Source organism: Schistosoma haematobium, chromosome ZW, assembly GCF_000699445.3.
Source record: "Schistosoma haematobium chromosome ZW, whole genome shotgun sequence".
Lineage (NCBI taxonomy): Eukaryota > Metazoa > Platyhelminthes > Trematoda > Strigeidida > Schistosomatidae > Schistosoma > Schistosoma haematobium.
In genome coordinates, this window is record NC_067195.1 from 61,842,145 (window position 1) to 61,865,079 (window position 22,935).

At 30.7% G+C, this 22,935-nt stretch overlaps 1 protein-coding gene across 3 annotated transcripts in view; it reads left to right on the plus strand.

Annotated features, from left to right (window-relative positions):
- The window catches only part of CHRNA2_4 (Neuronal acetylcholine receptor subunit alpha-2), a gene marked incomplete at its 5' end in the record, with an annotated part of 41,293 nt that overhangs the window by 4,839 nt on the left and 13,519 nt on the right, over positions 1-22,935 (plus strand). The window contains 7 exons of one of the 3 annotated variants that reach the window (XM_035731823.2): positions 500-635; positions 2,738-2,923; positions 4,307-4,517; positions 5,218-5,304; positions 8,340-8,458; positions 11,051-11,546; positions 21,174-21,266. In XM_035731823.2, coding sequence (XP_035589789.1) covers positions 500-635; positions 2,738-2,923; positions 4,307-4,517; positions 5,218-5,304; positions 8,340-8,458; positions 11,051-11,546; positions 21,174-21,266 — 1,328 coding nt within the window. Of the gene's footprint in view, positions 1-129; positions 636-2,737; positions 2,924-4,306; positions 4,518-5,217; positions 5,305-7,575; positions 8,574-11,050; positions 11,547-21,052; positions 21,096-21,127; positions 21,267-22,935 lie in introns of those variants that run through there. The other 2 variants (XM_051211976.1, XM_051211977.1) reach the window with 2 other exon arrangements.

Sequence of the window (22,935 nt, forward strand, 5' to 3'; positions counted from 1 at the left end):
ATTCAGATAAACGTCTCAACAACGCTTCTCATTGTCAGCATTTTAGAAAGGTATATTTGATGATGCACTGTTATGGAACATTTTAGATCAATAAAAAGTCCTTGTTAATTCGATTAAGATTCAAAGTATGGTAAACTGAAATAATTTTGTTTCAATTGTTGTCCCTACTTGATTCAAATAACTTTTCAACACTTAGAGAAGGCTCAATCTATTCAATAGTTAGGACTTCTATAAACCTAAGAAGTCACCTCTTACAGTTAAAATACACAGATCTCAAAGCTGTGATATGGCCAGTACTTTAACATGTTACAATTATATGTCCAGGTATACTGGTTTTCTGACGCTTACTGGTAATAAAAAAAATTAATTAATTCAACCACTTTGAATTACTTTTATGAGCTGTGATCCATGAAATACAAATACCTACCACATTGCATTCACTAGATTAAATTGAAAGAAATCACATTCACTCTCCGATCTATTTTTTTGAAAATTTTAGTGCAGATGAACGTTTACAAGAATTTCGAGAAGGTCGTTTAGTGGTAGATAGCAGTGGCAATATACTGTGGATTCAGCAGGCATTATTCAGAAGCACATGCCAAGTTGAAATTACATACTTTCCATTTGATAGTCAGGTGAGTTGTTAGTGGGTGAAAGACAACCTCACAAGCACATACTTAAAAAATTATCCAAAAATGTTATTAAATCCATTATTGTTATCTAGAAAAGTTGGTATTCTTTAAATATTGCCATTATAGAATTCATATCAGTTTGAATCAAAAATTGCTTTACAAATAACCTAGTCCTTGTAGCCGTCGATTAGAATGTTGTAATTAGCATCCCGAATAAATACTAAATATGTTTTCCAATAATATGAAAAGATTTCATATTACATCGAGAATTAATAGAATAGCATAAGCAACAACAAGGATGGAGTCTAGTACTTTGCGTATTTTAACTACATAATTTAATAAATCTGGTTTTTATTTTGAACCATTAACTTTTATTTTCTGCTACTACTTCACTTACTTTTGATTAGCCAAGTAGCATCTTCACTATATACATTATAAATCTGATTCAAGGACTGGTTTACAAATATGTATATTGAATATATTCTTGTCTTTAAATGATATAGTCTAATATAATAAAAAGGGCGTTATGGTTACATTCTGTTTTCTAAGTTATATAATTTAATGAAAGTAATTGTAAATTACGAATCATTAAATTTGTACTCATCGGTCAGGTGGTATAATGGTTGCTGTAAGATTTAAAGATCCTAATACCTATCTAGTCTGTGGTTGGTGGAACACATTCTCGATACATTTCAAATCCAGACAAAACACTTAAACAGTACTTTCTGATCTTTGATGATTCGCTGATTAATGCTAGTTTCTGCTGAAAAGTATTATCACCTAGTTAATAATTGATTAGGACTTAGAATTCAAGTCATAAAACAACCAGTTAGCTTAAAATGCCAATTAGCGTATCAGAAGATGTATTCTAGAAAAGAAATCCCAATGAAAATTTGCCTTGGGAATACTATACAAATCTATTTTAAGAAACTTTAAAACCTAAAGGATATGAATATTTAGAATAATTTAATATGGTGGCTAGGAATTAACTTCAAAGAATAGGAAAAAGTATAATATTGTCGATACATCCTATAATAACCATAAAGAGCTGCTTTCAAAATGAACCCTTGTTAACGGAATAGACATTTGTAAAATAATTTTATGAAGAGATTGATTATGCTTTATTATTGACTTTAATCTTATAGAATAATGCAAGAGCCTGAAATAGAAAAAAGGGCACTTTTAGCCTAGATTAAATAGGACACTATTTTACAAAGTAGTTCAAAATATAAAAGATCTAAACATACATAAGGTCATCTTTGAATGATTCTTTAAATCCAAAGATTGATTAAGTAGAGGGAAAAAGGAAACCTTTCGAATTTTTAGATAAACTACGTAATTAAACTAGCTTTATGCCATATCATACAAATAACTGGCTAATATCTGAATTTCAAGGTTTACTGAATCTTGAATGAAAATTTTGATATTAGAGAAAGCAAATGGACTACAGGTTACATTATTTCTATTCATGTTTATTATGTCTTACACTTTAGTACACAAAAAGTTCCGTCGTGTTTGAATGGTCAGTTATTTAATCTTTGTGACTGTCAGTTAGTGTCGCCAATCAGTAGATTCAGTCTCATAAACAGTTATCAAACTGTGAACTACAATTTAAGTATTTTAGTCCTAATGCTTTTTATTTGATCTGTAAAGCAACGTTTTAACAAAAACATTTACTTTTAAATGTGCTTCATGACAGAGTGACACCAGCTTGCGACCTACCAAAATTTAATGAGAACTGGATAGACATCTAACCTGAGTTTCTGGGTTTGTCAAAAATCAGGACCTATTACCTCACATGGGATGGGAACGATGACCTTTAGTTTTAGCACTGAGGTTGATGCTACTAAATTTTTGAGATAGAATTCAATAATCTGCACGATACAAACTAATCTTAGTTTACACAGTCTCTTTGAGACCACCTCTTTCTCCCAAACCGGAATAGAATTTTTGGAGAAACACAATACTTTTTTAGTACTTCAGCATACATATAACAAAATATGAATAGCTTCAAATAATTATTTTAAGATATTTAAAGAAGAGGATAAATTTTTACAAGATCATAATAAGAATTCTAAAACCAATTGTTCGGATTTTATTTACAGGTTTGTATGTTAGAGTTTGGTTCAATGGCATATGACAAAACCCAATTAGATTTGGACTGGTGGATACCGGATGGCAGTGATACGCCGATGCCATATGTTGATTTCTCAGATTATGTACCTGCAAATGATTGGTTTACAGATGGAGAAGCAGAACGACATATTAGACATGAAGATCGAGTACATCAGGTAAATTAAAAGATATATTAATGAGAAATTATTCTACATGTGAAGGCAGTTCAGCAAAGAGAATTTTCTCAATGAAATCATTTACTAAAGCTGTAGAATCGCTTAACAAATAAATGAGTTTATAAAAGATTAGAGAAAGATTACACTATGGTGTTTGGAGATTTAAAGTATCAAAAGGAGATTAAGTAATGATCCAGAGTTTAAATAAAAGTAAGATGAGAGTAATTTATGGGTAATAAATATTAGAACTAATTGTCCATTCGATAGATATGGAAGATAAGTAAAAAGTATAAATGTCATAATAGCGATTGTATCATAATTACAAAAGAATTGTTATACAACAGTAATAGATGAATACAGTTAGAAAAGTAAAATATAATAATCAAAAACAATATCAAAACATATTGGTACGAGACTTTAGATATCAACAAGTTTTCTCGCTGTTTTGATTGGCTTCCTGTTGAAGTTTTCTAGAGTAAAATAGGATGACATTTCAACGTTACCAAGTTTCAATAAAGTAACATAATATATAATTATACCTCTTCGTACTATTTTTTTTATATGGTATGAATTTACTTTGGTTGGGGAGATCTTGATGTTGGCCATACTAATATGATCTCTAAAAACATGTTCATGTAAGATTTTCATGTCAACCCAAGTGCATAAACAAGTATGCAGACTTTATATCATATAAGTTAACCAGTTCAATAATAATAGATTTTTACATTCATTAGGCAATAATGTTTATGAATTAATTGAAGTACAGACACTGTTAAAGATGTGTAAGAATATAAAGCTATTTACTCAAAGCACTATACCCAAGTTATTTTAACTGATTAATAGTAAATAGCAGAAGAAAATAGGTACTAATTTTACCCCAAACATTCAAATTAATGTCATTAATGAATAAGAATTTTTAAAACTGGTTCTTTCAACTTCCTCTTTTACAATCATTTACCACTGCATAAAGGTTTGTTTTGAGATTACCTATACGTATATATCCATTACTACTGTAAGAATAGTTTTTGAACAATCTGATGTTTTGTTAAATTTTCTTCATCCCTGCATTAGTCGATTTAATTTCATATATCATGAACCATTCTATAAACCTATAAGTTTGTTATTCTTGAAGGAAATAGACTTCCTCAAAGATCACTATTTCATGTTATTACAAACAGGTGTGTTTTGTGGTCAATTAATAATAACACGTATTCAGATTGGTAATTCACACAACAATTAAAGTCTCTTTAAAAAGTAACCGAAATTCTTAATCATTTAGTTTAAGATTATTTATGTCATAATCCTCATGTTTTGTATATCTCTTAATTTAAATCAGTTGGACAATTATGTTTTTTATTTTTATTTTTGTTTCCTTGTCTCCAGTTGAGGTCTGTAAAACGATATCGAGTTAGAGAACATTTGATTGGATCAACGAAACATGAAAGATATTATCCAGTTCTACGTTATTTAATACGTATTTATCGTAATCCAAGTTTTCACTTATTTATTTTAATTGTTCCATGTTTGTTATTATCACTGCTAAGTTTGGTGGTCTTTTGGTTACCACCGGACTCAGCCGCGAAAATGATGCTAGGTAAGTTGACACGGATAGATTACTGGTAGTAGATTAGACAGATTTTTTTTCAGCCACAAATTTAATTAGTACGGTAGGTACTGTAGAAGCTTCTTGGTTTTCAGTAGTTATCTAACTAAAATCAATATGTGATTTAATCAATGAACAAATTTAAATGTTAATTCTATCAGAATTTTATCATTAGAATCGCTAAAATATGCCTGAATTTTTTTATTTCAAGATGAATGCAAGTCAGTAGGACTCTATATCATGTGCTGCATTCTAAAGTTCAACCTGAAGTCTATTGTATTTTATCATATAAATCCCCTAAGTGCTTATTTGTAAGGATACTAAAAGCAACAGAATAACTGGCACCAGTTGGTTCCTCGTTTTTCTTTGTTTTCTGTCATAGCTACTAGATGTTGCATTTCTAAGTAAAATCAAGGTTAAACAAATGGCATGAAATAAAGGGCAATGAATTTAATATGTAAGAAAACGGAGGTTATTTATCACTGTACAGTTTAAATCGAAAAAATCATAGTATATTCAGTGGTCTTATGATAGTCAGTAAACTACTAGGCTATAGTTTAGGAATATATATATATATATATATATATATATATATATATATATATATATATATATACTGCTTTCATATGAACAAATAGTATAAATATATCTCCTGATCCCGTGTAAATTTCTTTCGTTCTAATTATCTTAGGCATAAACATCTTCGTGGGATTTTTCGTATTACTATTACTATTGGCGAAATCAATGCCTAGTGCAATAAAAAATTTCCCCATAATAGGTATGTTTGTTTCAATGAATATGCATAAAAATATCGGTATTGATTCAGTGTATCAGTTTATACGAATTTCAGTTTCAGTATTTACTTGAGCTATTCATAAATTATGGAATTAAATAATTCAATTCGTTCAAAAACTGCATGATTGTAAGTTATCTAATAATATTTCAACACTAATGGACCACTATGAAATTTTCATTAAAGATTGCGTAGTTACGATAATCAGATCTGATAATCAAAATATGCATTCGTGTGATCAACATTAAGCCATAGTTTTTAATGTAAGAGATGGTCAGTAATACTGCCAAGGTGTGAAAACTAAAGTTTATGAATAGGTGTTTAAAACTAAATATTGATGATCAAGCCATCCTATAGTTCACTAAGTGTAACCAGTCAGTGATCTATTGGGATACTATGAATTGTGTTATTATTTACTAATAATCAGTTGATTTATGGAGACTAGAATTTTTCAAATTTTAAATCGCAAACTAATCTTAGCTAAACCACGATTGAAAACTTGAAACAGTGGCAATCCGTTTCGTCCTAGTTCAGGACTACAAAACAGTACGCATCCATGACTCCGCATCCGAGATTCGCTTTCAAGTGTGATACAGTTATCCGTCGGAATCAATGGATTTGGGTTGTGCAAGTTCAAGAATTGATCGAATTTAGAACTAAACACCGTTGGATGCCGGGTCAGTGGTCTAGAGGTTCAGCATTCATACGCAAGACCTAAGACTCGAGGTTCGATTCTTAGATGCGTTGTTGTGGATGTGTACTGTTAAGGAGTCTCGAACTAGGACAAATAAGCTGCTCAGTGTTCCCAGGTTGTCAATAGTAGTCTAGATGGGATAAGTTCGTAATTTTAAGTGGAAAAAACAACATTAGTTAGTTTATTTAGTTAAATTAAGGATTAAATAAGAGTAGGGAATTTTAAATAGGAGTCAATAAATTGAAAATATTCAAAATTTATTGATCTGCCTTTTAAACAGCTTTGTGTTTACTCGAGATACAGAGGGAAAAAATATCCCATCTATAAAAATAGCACTAAAAGTATAAAGGCATTTATATTATTGATAATATTGATTTCAACACATTTATTTCCATAAATCATTGATCTTACTTATACTTTCGATAGAACTATTAGTTTCAATGAATACAATAGAACTCAAGAAATTAAAAGTATGAATAAAAACTTTAATATGAATCAAAGATACTACTCTATAGTAATATATTTAAACGGTTACATAAAAAATATCACTAATGACTAAATGAAACAATGAAGGTTAATAGCTGAACAATAATATAATATTACACAGTTGTAATTGTTTAATGGTTACGTGTACTGTCAACCCTACCAAATTCAGTATGATAAGTCAATTTATACCTCAAACTCCAACATACTAATTATTCCTTAAAATTGTGTGGATAATGCTCAAATTAGTTCCTATGTTGTGTAAAATTTCTTATTAATATTTTACGATAAGTATTTATCTTGTATGAAGTTTCAGTAGATACTCCGTAAAAGTTGTCGGATTTATGTTTTATTTTTGATAAAAAGTGATTTCAATTATTAAAAATAGGCTAATGGTATTTTGGTATTAAACTATTTTTTATTAAAGGTTTATTAAATATTAGCCGACTGCACTCAAAATCAAGCCATGAACGTTTATTGTTTAACAAAATTATATTCATTGTCATTCTTTTGATTTTTTGTTCTTAAATGGTTTTAAGAAACCAAGAAAAAAAATACTGATTTTAAGTTTAACTTTGCTATTAATATTGTCCAGAAAAACAATTAATTCTTGAAGTGCTTAATGTAAACATATAAATCTCAGGTGTGGAGGAAAACAACGCAAGTTTGCTCAGTGTGACTTTATTAGACAGTGTTTTATGTAGTCATCTTGGTTGTTAGAACTTAAGCATTATATGGAATTCCATGATAAAAAACTATTTACTGTACGTAAGGAAACTTCTGACAACCAGTAACTAACATCCTTGTGCATTGTCATCAATCCCAACTCACCTGATCCAGTCAGTAGCGTCTGCAAAACAAACAAGTTCATAAAGGAATCAGCTTTGTGTTGTTTTGTTGAGTGAATCGCAATAACCATCACTATATCAAGCCCATATGGGTAATTTTGATTTTAGTACAGACCGATTCATTTATTTATCTTGAGTAACATCTTTACCTTGTCAATTATTCGCTTATAATCTTGGTTTTTTTAAGTGAGTGTATTCTTCCATCACTTACCCTATTCATCACCTTTTTAGCTTATTTCCTTCTGGATACAAATATTGAGTCAAACGGTGTTGGCACACTTTCCTTCTCCACTTCGATTCACTTCCCCACTTTCCATTCTTAATATCTGTCTAAATAAATGGGTACATGAAACAAATTAATTCAACTCAACACGTATTTGACTGCTTACTACCGCCGTCGCACAAATGTGGTTAACCTAAGTGTAATATACGGAGTTAAATGGAAAATTTATATTCATTCCATATTCATTTGTTCATTCAAATCAGAGTCGGATCAACGGGCCATAAAAGGTTGAATAGATTTAGCGTGATGTTTTAAACCTAGGTTTTGTAATTGTTGTGACCCAAGAACGAGGCAAAATGTAAGTTAAAAACTTCTAATAGATTACCCCTAATCAAGAGACACTTAGGTAATTGCAGTTTGTAACTTGTGAAATAATCCTAAAATGCTCACTTCTGTCTAAAACAGGGTTTGAGACTACAGCCCTATCGAAAGCTGATCTTTCTTCAAGAGGACAGAGAATAAAATAAACAACATAACCGTAAAATTTTTGGCTTTTATCACTAGTGTTGGCCGTTTCCATATCATGTTAGCTACAAGCGATATTCTAAGGGTCGCTTTTAAGGGTCCATTTCTAGCAACTAACGGATTAACGTTTATTATGATTGTTTGCTTATTGAGATCACAGGAAAATATTGTTTGATCGTCATATCTTTTTCTTGATACATTATCTGTCTTGTTTTCGTTGCTTATTTCGATCCCTTTTCTTGAATAGGTATTTTCTTTTGCTTAAATATGGTCATGGTCACATTGTCAATATTTATGGCTACTTGGGTAGTAAATTTATTTTATAAAGGAAATGAAGGTCAAGCAGTTCCATTTTGGATTCGTCGAGTAAGTCACTTGCTTTAAACAATTGAATACAGCAAATTTCAATCAACATTTTTTACGTAATGTAATTAAAGTTTAATCAAAAGACTATAAACAACTTGCTTGACAAAAGTGAAATCTGTTATAGAATTGAAATTGAATAGGTTTTTCAATGAATTCTATATCAGGAAGAAACACATTCCAGGCGACACTACAACCTAGATTTTATCTCTAAATATTTTAATTTGTACAATTTATACTAACCGTTTTAATCAAATCTTGAAAACTTCAGTTGTCAATATTGAGTACAAAGCATCATAAACTACATATATAACATTCGTATGAAAATTTTTTATTTAATTTAATTTGTAATTTAATTAACTATTCAGATGTTACAATGAGGAAAAGAGCCCATAGCTATCCAAAGAGCCAAATTGTTGTGTGTTCAGTAAATTAAAGTAGTTATTGGTTACTAATAAGAGATACTGTATTTAGCTTCTACTCATAACACTGTTTTCTAGTAAAATTAGTATAAATTTGCTAGTTTTTAATTTAGAATTAAGTCGTTCGCTAAAAAAGTGTTTCGTATTTTTATATCTATTCGTTTGAAGACTTTTGTGTTAATAATTCTCGCTTTCGTGATTAAACATTACTTAGTCACAATTCACATCACTTCATACTGAGAAGTACTCAGTCTAAACCACAATCATACATTATGTATCACATAGGTTACATAAGGAACTAGTTTTAGTTAAATAACCACTGAAACCTAAGAAACTAAAGAGTATTGACTCTTCATAGATTACATTTAGATTTAATGTTATCCTACAGTATTAAAAAGATGGTTTAAAATTCATGTTGATCATACAATCGGATGAATATATTTATATTTGGCAACATTAGGTAACCTTCGTACACTTTCCTGCGGATTGTTTATATAAATTACCATTGTCTTAATTAACTTCCTATAGTTGTATTATGTTTCAAAGCAGAAATAACAACAGGAGCTGAAGGTTAGGTTCTGAGACATCTGTGATTGTAATTTTCAAGCTAAGATTCTTATTCTCCTGAAATATAAACTGATACTATATTTTACGACATCTCTTTACACTGTAACGGAAATTTTTGATAATTGTAAACACTTTCGACAGCATTTGTTCGATGTTTTACGTAAGCTTGAAGAAAAGTCTCAACATCCTATCCCATTATGTATATATCTTCATAAGTGTCGAAATATGATAAATTTAAATCGTAAACTGAATAATAATGTTATCTATAAGTCGAACGGTTACTTGATATCGAAATAGAATAAATAAATCAATCAAAAACAACTGAACAGAGATAATGAATTTATATAAATTTGGACAGGCATCAGAATGTCGGAAATATCATCATCCACTTTGATCATTCTAAATTTAAGAGACTACGTCACTTCCTCTGAGGTTCCAGATATACCTTTTAGGGAGATATCCAGGGTTTCTTACAGTTTATTTTCAGATATTTAAAATATAAGTAAACCTACTGTTATCTAGTGCTTCTTTGAGTTAATGAATATCGTAATATACACTACAAATATCTTCAAACATGAAATCATTGTGATTTGAGTTTATATGTAATGCCTTACAAATTTACAAGTAATATTTCCCCAAAATTAACTTGGGTATTTTATGTCTCTAAACACAAAATTATTAAAACATAGTTATATTACTTATTAATATTTAGTAAAATGAATAACATCTTAACATTTGATAACAGAACATAGTTATGTAACCAACTGCATTATCTTCAGTTCAAATATTTCAAAGAGTATTCTCAACATACACAAAGGGAAAAGCAAGATTCTCCGATACAACACAGCATAAAACAATCCATTCGCACTTGACGGAGAAGATTTGGAAGATGTAAAAGTCTTTACATGTCTGGGCAGCATCATTGATGAACACGGAGGATATGATGCAGATGTGAAGGCACGGATCGGAAAAGCAAGAGCAGCATATCTACAACTTAGAAACATCTGGGACTCAAAACAACTGTCAACCAACACCAAAGTCAGAATTTTTAATACAAATATCAAAACAGTTCTACTGTCTACTGGAGCGGAAACCTGGAGAACTACGAAAGCCATCATCAAGAAGATACAGGTATTTATTAACAGTTGTCTACGCAAAATACTTCGGATCCGTTGGCCGGACACTATTAGCAACAGCCTACTATGGGAGAGAACAAACCAGACCCCAGAGGAGGAAGAAATCAGGAAGAAGCGCTGGGAGTGGATACGACACACATTGAGGAAAGCACCCAAGTGTGTCACAATTCAAGCCCTCACATGGAATCCTGAAAGCCGAAGGAGAAGGGGAAGACCAAAGAACATATAACACCGAGAAATGGAGACAGACATGAGAAAAATGAACAAGAATTGGATAGAACTGGAAAGGAAGGCCTAGGACAGAGTGGGTTGGAGAATGCTGGTCGGCGACCTATGCTCCATTGGCACCATCAGAATTAAGTAAGTAAGTAATTCTCAAAGATATCATTGAAAGTTAATTTCATTTCTATGATATTTCTTATTGCCTTATTTTGTTTTCAAAGAAAAATTCTTTAATATTTTTTTTACAGTTTATCATTGATGGATTAGGTCGTATGTTAGGAATTCGGCAAATAATTCCATTAATTGATAAATCACAACGTTTAGATCCAAAAATATCTTCTTTAAACATTTCAATAAATGAAACTAATTCAATACAAATGAATTATCATGATAATTATTCAATGATAAATGATGATGATAATAATCAAATTAATAATTTTTCTAATAAAAAACAATTAAATCACAATATTCATTTAATTAATGAAATAGTTTCTAATCATATAAATGAAATGAAACATAATGAATTAAAACAATATTCATGTCATATAAAAGAATTTTTACAACATATAAATATAAAACAAATTAAATCTTCACATAAAAATTCATTAGGTACTGAATGGCGTATATTGGCATTAATTATTGATCGTTTATTTTTTATTATTTATTTATTTACATTAATTACTATTGCTGGTATTGTTATTTTAAAAACGGATTTGCCTGATACAACATTACAATTAATAAATCGTAATGTAGTTGATCTACAATAATGTACACTTATTCTTATTCTTATTATTATTACTGTTTTCGGTTTGATATTTATTCCATTTAATCTGCATTTTATTCACGTATATTATGAACAAAATAGTTTTGTTTTTCTTCATATTGTTATTTATTGATATGTTACTTACTGATTTTTATCATTCATAATACATTGTAATCATTTACATAAACTAATCAAACATTAGTGACATTTTGTAAAATATTTACTCTTGAATGTATACACTTCCTTACAGTGATTAGATCTAGTAATAGTCTATAATTAAGTTAGTGCTAAATGTTTTTATTCTTAATATATTTACAAACCTATTATCATTGAATCAAATACATACAAATATTTCTGAAGTTACCTAAGTCAACTGTGATCATTGTTAATAAGAATCAATTTGTATTAACATATTCATATATGTAAAATACATACTGTATTATATACATAATAAAATACGCATTAATTTGTAATGCCGTATTCTGGAAACATTCACTATCTGAAATATATGTAATTGTTTCAGTGGATAACACTGAAGAATATTCATTCACCTTTTTTGACTGTATTCTGATGAATTTTTAAATATAAATAAATGGGTTTACAGATCTTAAAGTTGATTCTTTTTAAGATAAATAGTTGTTTAAATTTGACAAAATTAAGGAATCTAATTTTGTTTAAACACATAGTTAAGATGATTATCATCGTATTTTGTGAAACATTGATGGATCCTTATGATTTTTTATGATATGAATTTGATCTTTATGATGCTAATACTGACGTAGTAAACCACTGAACTCTTGAATTAGTACTAAGGTGAAATTTTCATAGGAATTGTTCAGTTTGAAATTGGTTAACATCATGTAGTTTAATTATAACTGGAGTCTGTAGAAATCAAGGTGCACTGAATAGCTATTTTTGTTTATTTAGCTGCTCAGGAACAAAGTGGAACAGCGACCTACCTTAGGATTGATCACAAAAGCTCTGAGTAGTACTCTGTGTTGCCCATAGGTGGCTGGTTCGGCAAGATTTTCAGTTTCAATCGATTCAATTAGTGTTTTATGAGTCTGAAAGCTATACTGCCTTCATGATAATCATAGTTTTGTTGAACTTAAGACAATATAGGGAGGATAGCTTGTTTAGAAATTATTTGTACTGATTTCAACGTATTCTTGGACTTTATTAGATTAGAGAACGTCAAGTATAATTAGGCATAATTCTTCGCTACTCTAATATACTAACAAAAGGATGAAAATGACAAGTCTAAAACTAAACTTTAATTTCTTATTTAAGTGATTTACAGATACTACTTCAATTTGAAAATAAGTTTCCTCACAAACTGACATACATCAGGATATTACTGACAATAAGATATGAATGGACCACTGCTTCGTCATTTATTAAGATTCCTGTTACAGGATCAAGCCTAAAATCTTTAGCTATCGAAATGGACGTGCTAACTTGGAACCACTAAGTTAAAGTTCAGTGATCCCCATTTCCGACATGAACTAATTGATAATATAGTATTACAATCACTTCTTGTCATTTGTGATAAATGTCTCATTCTTGATTCGAACGATCACTGTTCATTTCTCAATTAAAATTCAGAAATCTATCTCACACATGGTCATCAGCAAGTATGACATGATCATTAATTTGTGAATATTAGTTTAATTTTAAAGTTGTTTTCTTTCCGAACTAACTCAGAAACAAAGTAATTAAGCGTTTTTCATATTCAGAAAAATGCTATAAATCAGTAGAATAATAAAGGGGTTAAGCTTCGAAAACGTTCATCAGTATTTAAGGTAATCCTGGAAGACTTGTTATAAATATTATTCATGTACATGCTATAATGCCATAAGCTACAATAATCAAACACTCATAACTGATGGTTTAGTTTTATTGTTGTAACAGGCTAAAATTCAAGGTTATGACTGCTCACAAAATTTAACCTTTTATGAAGTTTTCATTTGGATAAGTAGTCATAAAATAATTTTTTGGAGTTAAATGTTTGATATTTCGGGTCAACTTACAGTTGTGAACAAGCTCTCTCATATCCGAATTCTAGTAAGCCAAAATTCTGACACCAACTAACAGAGGCGAATTTTACGTCATTATCGAGGGTTAGAATATGAAAATTACCCCTGATTATGGTACACCAATGAAAAATTGTTCACAGTCGCACTCGTTGTACTGACAGCGCATCACTTAACAGTGATGATCGCATAAGTAACTGTCAGGTTCAGTAATACATGATATATATTTCTATCTTAGTTAAAGCAATCTATAACTATGTATGTCCTGCTACATTGACATAGGACCTAGGCTCATGTGAGTCTTTGAAAAATGTTTATGTACCTCTGTTTTATGTCTCAGTGTAATCAGATGATCAATAAACACGTTAAAATGGATTGTCTAATGATCACAAATTTAATACGACTGGAAAAACAGGAGTTTCATCCTCAACCTAGAATATTCAGATTTTACCTACTAAATGATTTCAACACATCGTTTTAGCTAAACGCTTCACGCAAAATCCATATTGTTAATTTATATGGTGACCTGAGTGGTGGTCACTACTTATGAAATTTGTTCAGTTGGGAATTGTGGCTAGATTTCGTGGTCGAATCAGCACTTCAGTCATTTCAATACTGTTACCAATTCATGTCCCACTGTACTGCTCTAATAATAGACCTAATCCTTGAATTGTAGATTTGTCATGATGTAGCTGCCTAATCTATAAGATCTTACGTGGAAGTCACATCATTGTCTACACTGGCTCACTGTATCGTAACAACTACCAATATTATGGTGAACACATTCAAGCTGAAGATAGAACAACATATTTAATATGAATAAAAGTGATAAGTTACACAAGAATGACCACGCCCGTAAGGCTGAGCCATGTCATCCAATTGGATTGAATTAATTCCCGCGTCCTCCATAGTTAACCTTCTCTTCGTGTCCATTGCTGAATATAAGTCGTTTTAGTAATTACATGCTTGGCTTCAAAAGTCGTATGGCTAGGAACCAATGCCACTATACCATCACAAAATTGACAGTGGCAATAATCAGCTGAAATATACGCTGTGTTCCCAATATAGTTGCCCATAGGGTCTTATAAATTACATCACACTTTAAACAGTTTCAGTTGCTTTACAAATTGTAAACAGGACTTGTCAGTTTAATTTTCGAGTGACAGTATTATCTGGTTATTTAGAAATCCTTTTGAGTCAAAACTAAAAGGCCCATTAGGTTTGTGATAAAAATAACTGATCGATGTAGGAAAAATCTAATAAACTGAAAGAACCTTACACTTTATTCACTTTCTGTTGTCTTTCTAGTAAATGAAACTAGTGAGTTTGAAGGTGAACGTGAGTAAAAATATTCTTTTGACGATTTTAAAAATTAGTTGTTGACAAAGCTAAAACAACTAAGAATCATATTCATTTCAAGAACTGATTTCTAATAATCATAACAAACAACCAAATTTAGATTCAGATTCTTTTATTATATCTCTGGATTTTTTTGAAGAGACAGAATTTTATCTTGCAACCAGTTACAAACAAAAGTCTCATGTAATCGTGTTTCCAATTATTCTACATATTTGAAGTTAATAGTACAGGAAAAGATTATCCAGTGCGATGCCTATTTTACTGTAGCCTGTACGACAATCAAAGAACACTGAGTCACAGAAAACTAATGATATGAAGTGAAACAAGAAATCCAGAGATTTCCAAAATTTTACAGATTTACAACTCTAATTCTCTGAAGGTCATTTATAATTTCACATGATAGATTAGATAACAAGAAGAGGAGAAGTTTCAATAGTTATTTCGTGATATTCGTTTCTGCTTCTGATTAATCATTCATTTTCTGGCAAGTAGCTCAGAATTAGTCTACTCTGATTACATAGTTCTATAAATAAAAGCTCCAATCCCCTCATATATTCAATAATCAATAGCTTAGTTACGAGCTATTATAAACCAGATTATTTATTTAGTCGCGTATTGTTGTTAGAGTGTAAGCTATAGTTAAGCAATTATGTCATGTGAAATGTGTTCTGTTGGAGTTTCGGACTTAGTTCGATAAACATTTTGCTGGTTTGGTCACCTCAGTCATTACAACAATTCAATCAATCATTTGTAAGTCATAGCAACAGTAATTTTCATATTTTGTGTGTTATCCACCTTTTACTGATAAACATAATGGTTAATATTTTGTGTAAGTTTGACAAATTGTGGGATCTTTGTATATCGTGTCTGAAATAATCATAAACAATCATAAAAATTTCATGCATGGGTTTGGATGAAATATTTCTGCAATATGAATATCTTACTTTCTACATTTACCAACTGTTAACAGATCTAAATGCATTATTATATATCATAGAAACATAACAAATCCAGCGGATTCATCATTATTCAGAAAGTTCTTACCATAGTTCAACATCAGTAAGAAAAATCATTCAAATTGACAAGCTTAGAAAATTCTTAATAAATAATGCATCAACAGTACAGGATCATAACTATCTTACTCTGAAAATGTAAGCTGTAATTGCATTAGATTTCGAGATATCGTTAACTAAGATTTTCTGTCTCCAAGATTTCGTGACAAATTAAAACTAATCTATTAAAGAACATGCATTTTATGAGTATTTCAAGCCTTTAGATTTGATCCGATACCTTATTATACTATTATTATTGTAGTTTTATGATGTATATTAACCAATCTTTTCCACTACTGAGGAGTATTAAGATACAATTCAGTCTCACACCATTATTTTACATACTTCCATTTAATTTTATTCAGCATAGTAAAGCAATAAAGGAATAATTGATTTTTTCTTTTTATTCCTAGAAAATTTCCCTTGTACTAATTTGTAAAAGGAGATGAAAAGAAAACAAAAATAATAAGCAGAATAAAGCTAATGAAAACTAGGTCAATTCTTATATAAATCTGATCGAAATTTCCCATTTTTCTTCTTTTTTTCCTCTCCATTTCTTTGAATTTATAATTTTATTCTGTTTTAATCAACCTTCTATAAGTTATGTTATTTGCTTCAACTTTTCAGATAGCTTATAACTTAGAAAGTGAGCAAGATCGATGAGTTTTCACTTGTGTGGTTATATGTATGTAAATGTACGTTCATACATATTTAAAAATATTTCCAGTTGGGTTAAGACAAACTGAATCCAAGTATTTTCATTGAAGCTTTCTATTATGAAAAATTTCAAGCCAATGAATGAGGAAAATAAATTGGAATTTAGTATGTATTTCATTAAAACCATGAAGCAAGCTTTCTTGAAACACTAGACGGGCGTTTTGTCCTAGCATTTGACTCATCAATAGTCCGCATCCACGTCTTTGTACGCAAGATTCGAACACAGGACTTCGACTTCACGTGTAAATGTTCAACCTCTAGACCACTTAGTCGGCAACCAAAAGTGTTAATATCTCACTTCAATCAATCCAAGACATTGCACAAACATCTTCTGCGTAACTACCTCACATGCGACACGGATTAGCTCCGCTGGTCACAGCTTTTCACTAGAACTCCGACAATTACTTTTCGAAGCTAATCATCAATGAGCGTATCATAGTATGTATACTGATAAATTAAACGGTGTTCATTGATATGTATGAGTTTTGAATTATTATAAAAAAATTATTGTTATTATTATTATAAAATAATAGATATCTTTCACATATTTATTAACTCACTCACTAGGCATGGATCCGAGAGCTTAGCTACGAGTCATGTTGTAAGTGTGGGGTCATAATCCTACTATTCAGCTTTCTCAGACAACAATAGGTGTGACGGGGTTCAAACCTGTGACTTGTTGAATGAAGTTAAAAGCCTTCACCACCAAACCACTTTTCCACGTTCAAAATAATAAGTAACCCAAATCTCTATTTATCCTCATCATTAATCATATAACTTTCAATAAGCAATTAAAAGATATTAATTTCTTGTTTGTTTTTTAAACCAAAACACAAGGAATTTTGAAAAGGTAATAGAAAAAAACGAAATATTGAGTTTATAATTCTCATCCTTAGTAAAACGATGATACGTGAAAATTAAACAAGCAAAGAATATGCTCTTTCTACTTTCACCAATTAATTTGATTTTCGGTTTGTACATACGATAACTTACATACAATCTTCTTTTTCTTTTTTCCACCTATACTAAATGAATATTTCTGTATTTTCAGAAGCCATTGTGAACACAAATCGGTCTTGTATTTTTTAATGTTTTTAACTTTGCTTGTTGTTAGTTATTTCAGTCTATAAGAAATGATTAAAAGTCCAATAAACTTTGTTTATTTGCTACATTGAAATATCACTGTAAAGAACTAGTAATTTACTGTATGTCACTTCCACTGACAAATATAAGTAGTATGTAGCTACAATCGAAATTGGAATGCCGGGAACCAGGAGACTAAATTGAATATAACAGAAACAAAATCGGAGAGTAATCAAAATAACGACAGAATTAAAGGAAGTAGATAATGAACAATGCAAAGAAGATGCGCAAATGATATATTTACTGTTTGATTTCCATATTTTGCTAAGCAACCGTGTGATCAATACATAAAACAACAAATTAATTGTCCCCGTATGAGTTTTCATTCACTACAACACCAGTTTTGTTTTAAAAGTATGTATTAATTATACACTAGCTATTTTTTACACAACCATGGATTCCTGCTGTAGAGTCAGTAAATTACTTGTCATATATCACAATAGTTGAAGACTGCTAACTTATTCTTTCAATCATATTTTGGAATTTAAAGTATCTTTTTGGAATGCTTTATCATTTTCTTGAACTTCCATTATTTTTTATTGTCGAAACTTTCTTCATCAATCCACTTTATCTTGATCATCCCAAAACTATTTAATAACATAAGTTAATTAAGTTGAATCGAATAATTATGAATGGTGTAATTTCCTTACAATATGGAGACTCTAAAACGTTTAGAAAACGTTGACAAACGCACTAGTGAATAGATGTTTTTTCTAATGTGTGCTGATAACTGAACATTTTGTAAATGTGCATCAAAATTAACACGGAAATAAATAAATGTTAAAATACGTAATGGCTCTCATTATTTTCTGTTCAGCAACAGATGTGATCAGATGAATGTAAGACAGATAAATAAAGATGTCGATTGAATGCATTGAGCTGCTATCTAAAAAAGGTAGGGCGTGGTGCGCGCTAATCATACGAACAGATATAAGTAGTATGTAGCAGGAATTGGAAGAAGGAACGCAAATAGTAATCAAACTAACAACGGGATAGAAAGAATGATGGGCACGCAATGGATAAGTGAGGAAAGATAAACAAATTATGTATCTAATGTATGAGTTCATATTTTAGAAAGGCGCTATGTGACTATTCGTTGTGCAAAGATTGTACACGAAGAGTTGAACTGTTCCATTTCCACTGAAAGTACAGTAAACAAGACTTGACTAAATTTGGGTGTCAATGCAAAATTCTCCATCTACTTATATTTTATCTTGAGTAAGCTATATTACAGAGATAGATTTGATATTTTTAACAAATTCATTGAATCCCTTCCAAGTTATACCCGGAGTTTCACAGAGTTATATTAGAAATTCTTTGTATTTAAATAAATCATCTGTTAATCCTAGTGAATAACTTGATTCAATGTAAAGTTTGAGTATGAGAAAACTTACCGTTTTTAACCAGGATTTAACCGGACCATGAAGCTTGATTCTATGATGAATTAATTGAACATGGTAAAGTGATCTTGGTAGTGAGCGTGACTGCAATGTGAGGGACAAAGGATAACAACGCTAAATTTAGAAAATGTAAATGTTAATATCGTATATAAGGCAAAAGAAATCAGATAAACGTAATCTCAACCAATAAACAGTATTGTGACATGAAATCTGTTTAAGAATACTATAGAATTGTTTTTATCGGACATACTAGAAACTTAATGATGTTTTTAAATTCTTAAGACCTACAGAACTATATTAAGTTCAACGTTGTTTAAATTTTCTTTAAATCCAGTTATTACATCTTTCAATATATTACTCGGTTTGGAATGAACTTTGTGTGATTTTGTAATGGAATTCTGTTTTGCTTCACTACAAAGTATTGTGCATATATAACGAATTCCTACTTAAGTTTCGTCATTAAACAACAAACAGACTACATTGAAATACAAAGTAAACATTTGTTCAACTTTTAATGTCAGTAAGTAAGAGTTATTCTACTTTTATCGTCCTATATATTTTTTCTGTAAATATTAAAAACACAGCTCTGTTATATCCATTATCATTTGTTTGTTACTTTGTGTAGAATACAATTGGTCTGTATATCAAATACTATCAACCAAACAATAATAAAATTTGAACTGATCCCTTTACCTTCTTCTACAACTGAAAAATTACGTACTTTGTGACATTTACTGTTTGCAGTATCTTCTAAATGTATGAATGTGATATATGATCAAGTTGGTGTGTTGCTATACCACTAAAATGTTAGAAGTTATGTGTGAAAAATAGTTCAAAAAATTGTCAAATACTTTTATAATTTTAGCAAAAAATTGTTCCGTTGAATACCTAGAATTATTGAGTTTTATTATTTTAGGGAATGAAATCATAAAGTCACACAATAAAACGTTAATTTTGATATATAGGTTTTTTACATTAATTCTTCTGTAGTTAAAATTATGATGTGAACCACTTTCTAAGTCAACCTGGAGTCCATTGGGAGAATTTTTTAAATCTCACTGCAATTCTGATATATAGAGTTAAGTGCCCTTGAAGTTACGATATTAAGTTACTTAGTATTCATACTGTGTTCGTTATAACTGACAAAAGTAGTCGCTACAAAACATTGGTCAGACCTAATTTGTACTGTTAACTCGCAAACACAACGCTTATGATTGATAATCCAATATCCTAACCTATAGGTTAATGAATAACATTTTAATTTTTGATGAATGAAGTAAACCTATTTTGCTACGTTTACTGCAATATAACTCATTCTTGAAGAAACATTGAAGTTCTGAAATTTTTACCTGTTCATCAATTTACTGTTAATTTATTTTTACGCTAAATTTTTGTGAACAACCTAAATAAGTTTACTCATTAAACTTAATTACTTATACTCAAATACATTTGAGTAAAATGTTAAGATCACGAGTGAACTGATAAGTTTGTTAAATGGAAGATCATGTAAAGTAGGTTTGTTTTTGTGATCAAATAGTTACTTGCACCTATTCATTGCGCAACTACATTTCATGCTCACATAATGATCTCAGAGGCTGAAAGGAACTTGTCTATTTTACATACTGATAAACAAGCTTCATAATATATGGGCCAACTGAATCTGTAACCTTTATTTAAAAGTAATTATGATGGGTAGTTAGACATACTTAGTTAACCAATCACAAATTAGGCTGTTTGGTCGATTCGACTTGTATTTAATAAAGATAACATATTAAACAGAAGGAATAAGCAGATTGGTTGAAACAGATTTGATAATGAAGATGAAAGTAAGCTAGTTGAATTTCTACATTCGGATAAGTTGGGTAAAATGGAGATTTAGTAAAGCAGAACTTCACCTTTTGGAGAAATGGATTTAAAATATTGTTTTATATTACTGTTTGGTATCATAAATGAGGTACTACAAGTCTCAGGAATTGCACCTAAAGGTCATCCTAGAGGTAAGTGATTACACAAATTTATAATTGTGCTGCATAGATCAAACAGAGGGCATTTAACAGCTTTTTTTCTTCTTTTAAATGAATATATCAATACAGTTTTTTGTTCGTGAAGCTCGTGATGTCAAAATATTAATCGAGATAACTAACAAAGTTCCAAAAATTTCAGATGCAATCCATACATAATGTTTGTTTAAACCTAAAATACAACGTTATGGTTGTTTTCTAGAATAAATCTGATACATCTTTGCTTATAATGCTTGTGAACTGAGACAATATCAAGGCAATACGCACACTATGCACATATGCCAATAAGAGACTGATAAATTTCAGTCGTAAACATCAGTAGGAAGATTCAAGTAAACAATTCCAAGTGAATTTAAAACTGATAACTTTGAATTAAACTGTATAGTACTTTGATAGGTGATATGCTTGGATATACTGCTTTTTGAAAGTGAATGTTTATCACAATCAGTGTATCCTTACTCTCAGGCGGAAATGAATTGATCGGTAGTAAATAATGTTGAGGAAAAAGTCAAAACAGCTATGCCATACTGAAGACAAAGAACTGGAAAACCAGATGAAAGGAATTCCGATGACATCCTGTATTAAGTCTGCACAGTTGTTTTAACAGTTATTTCGTAGATATATTAGTCTTTTTCCAAAAAGAGAAGTCATCTTCATAAAGTGCTTAGAAATTTTATTTTTACCCTAAAATGCCCTGGTACGACTGAAAGTGGGGAGAGTCAGCTCTCCCACTCGAAATGCTCTCAAATGGCCACGCGTACGCAGCCACTGCCAGAGAAGTCCTGCTCACTGCCTTCTCGCGGCAAGGGTGTTGTTTACGAAATTTAGAGAACGAAAAGTGAATGTCCAGCGCCTTGAACGGGTTGGTGGATACGGAGAGTTCACCTAGGGGAGTTAGAAAACCCTGATTCCAAACCGATGTTGCACATGGGCTCCAATATCGTAAGGGAACAAATGGAGTGTGAGCCAATTGTTGGTCACCAGTTACCATGGGACTGCATCTCCTGACGTTGCTGCAATGCCTTGTTGATTAGACCTTTAGGTCAAAGATTCAGAGTGACTTCCCAAGGAAACCACCTGTTTCAGTTTGTGCACCCGGGCAGTATCCCAGCCCTCACACAAACCGAATGCTTTATGTGACGCATATGCATTTGGTGCTCCCTTGTACCAATGCTTATGTGTTTGAATGATATAATAATAGGAATAGCCTAAAGATCAAAGAAAAATGGTAAAATATGTTGATTCAAGGATCAGAGTTCTAAAAAATAACTGTCCATTTGAGAAATTCGAAGGATATAAGTGGTATTGGAAAACGGGGGTTGATTATAACGACTGACAAACAAATTTGGAAAATTTAAAGAGGGTGGTAAAAACAGACTAATCTGAAGTAAACTATGTAGACGATCTTGAGACTACCAATGAGATTGAAAGTGGCACTTGTTAGCTTCTAGCATATAGTTCAAAACGCAATACCAGATAGTAGTAACTTGTCAAGAGCTAAAACTTAACAAAATTTATGGATATTTCCCTACTTATATGCTGAAACTTTAGTTGTAATGAGACTAAAAACCAGGAAGAAATTTGAATAGCTCTTGAGACTACAATCCTAAATTATTATTTTTAAGAAGAAACAGTAAGAAACGAA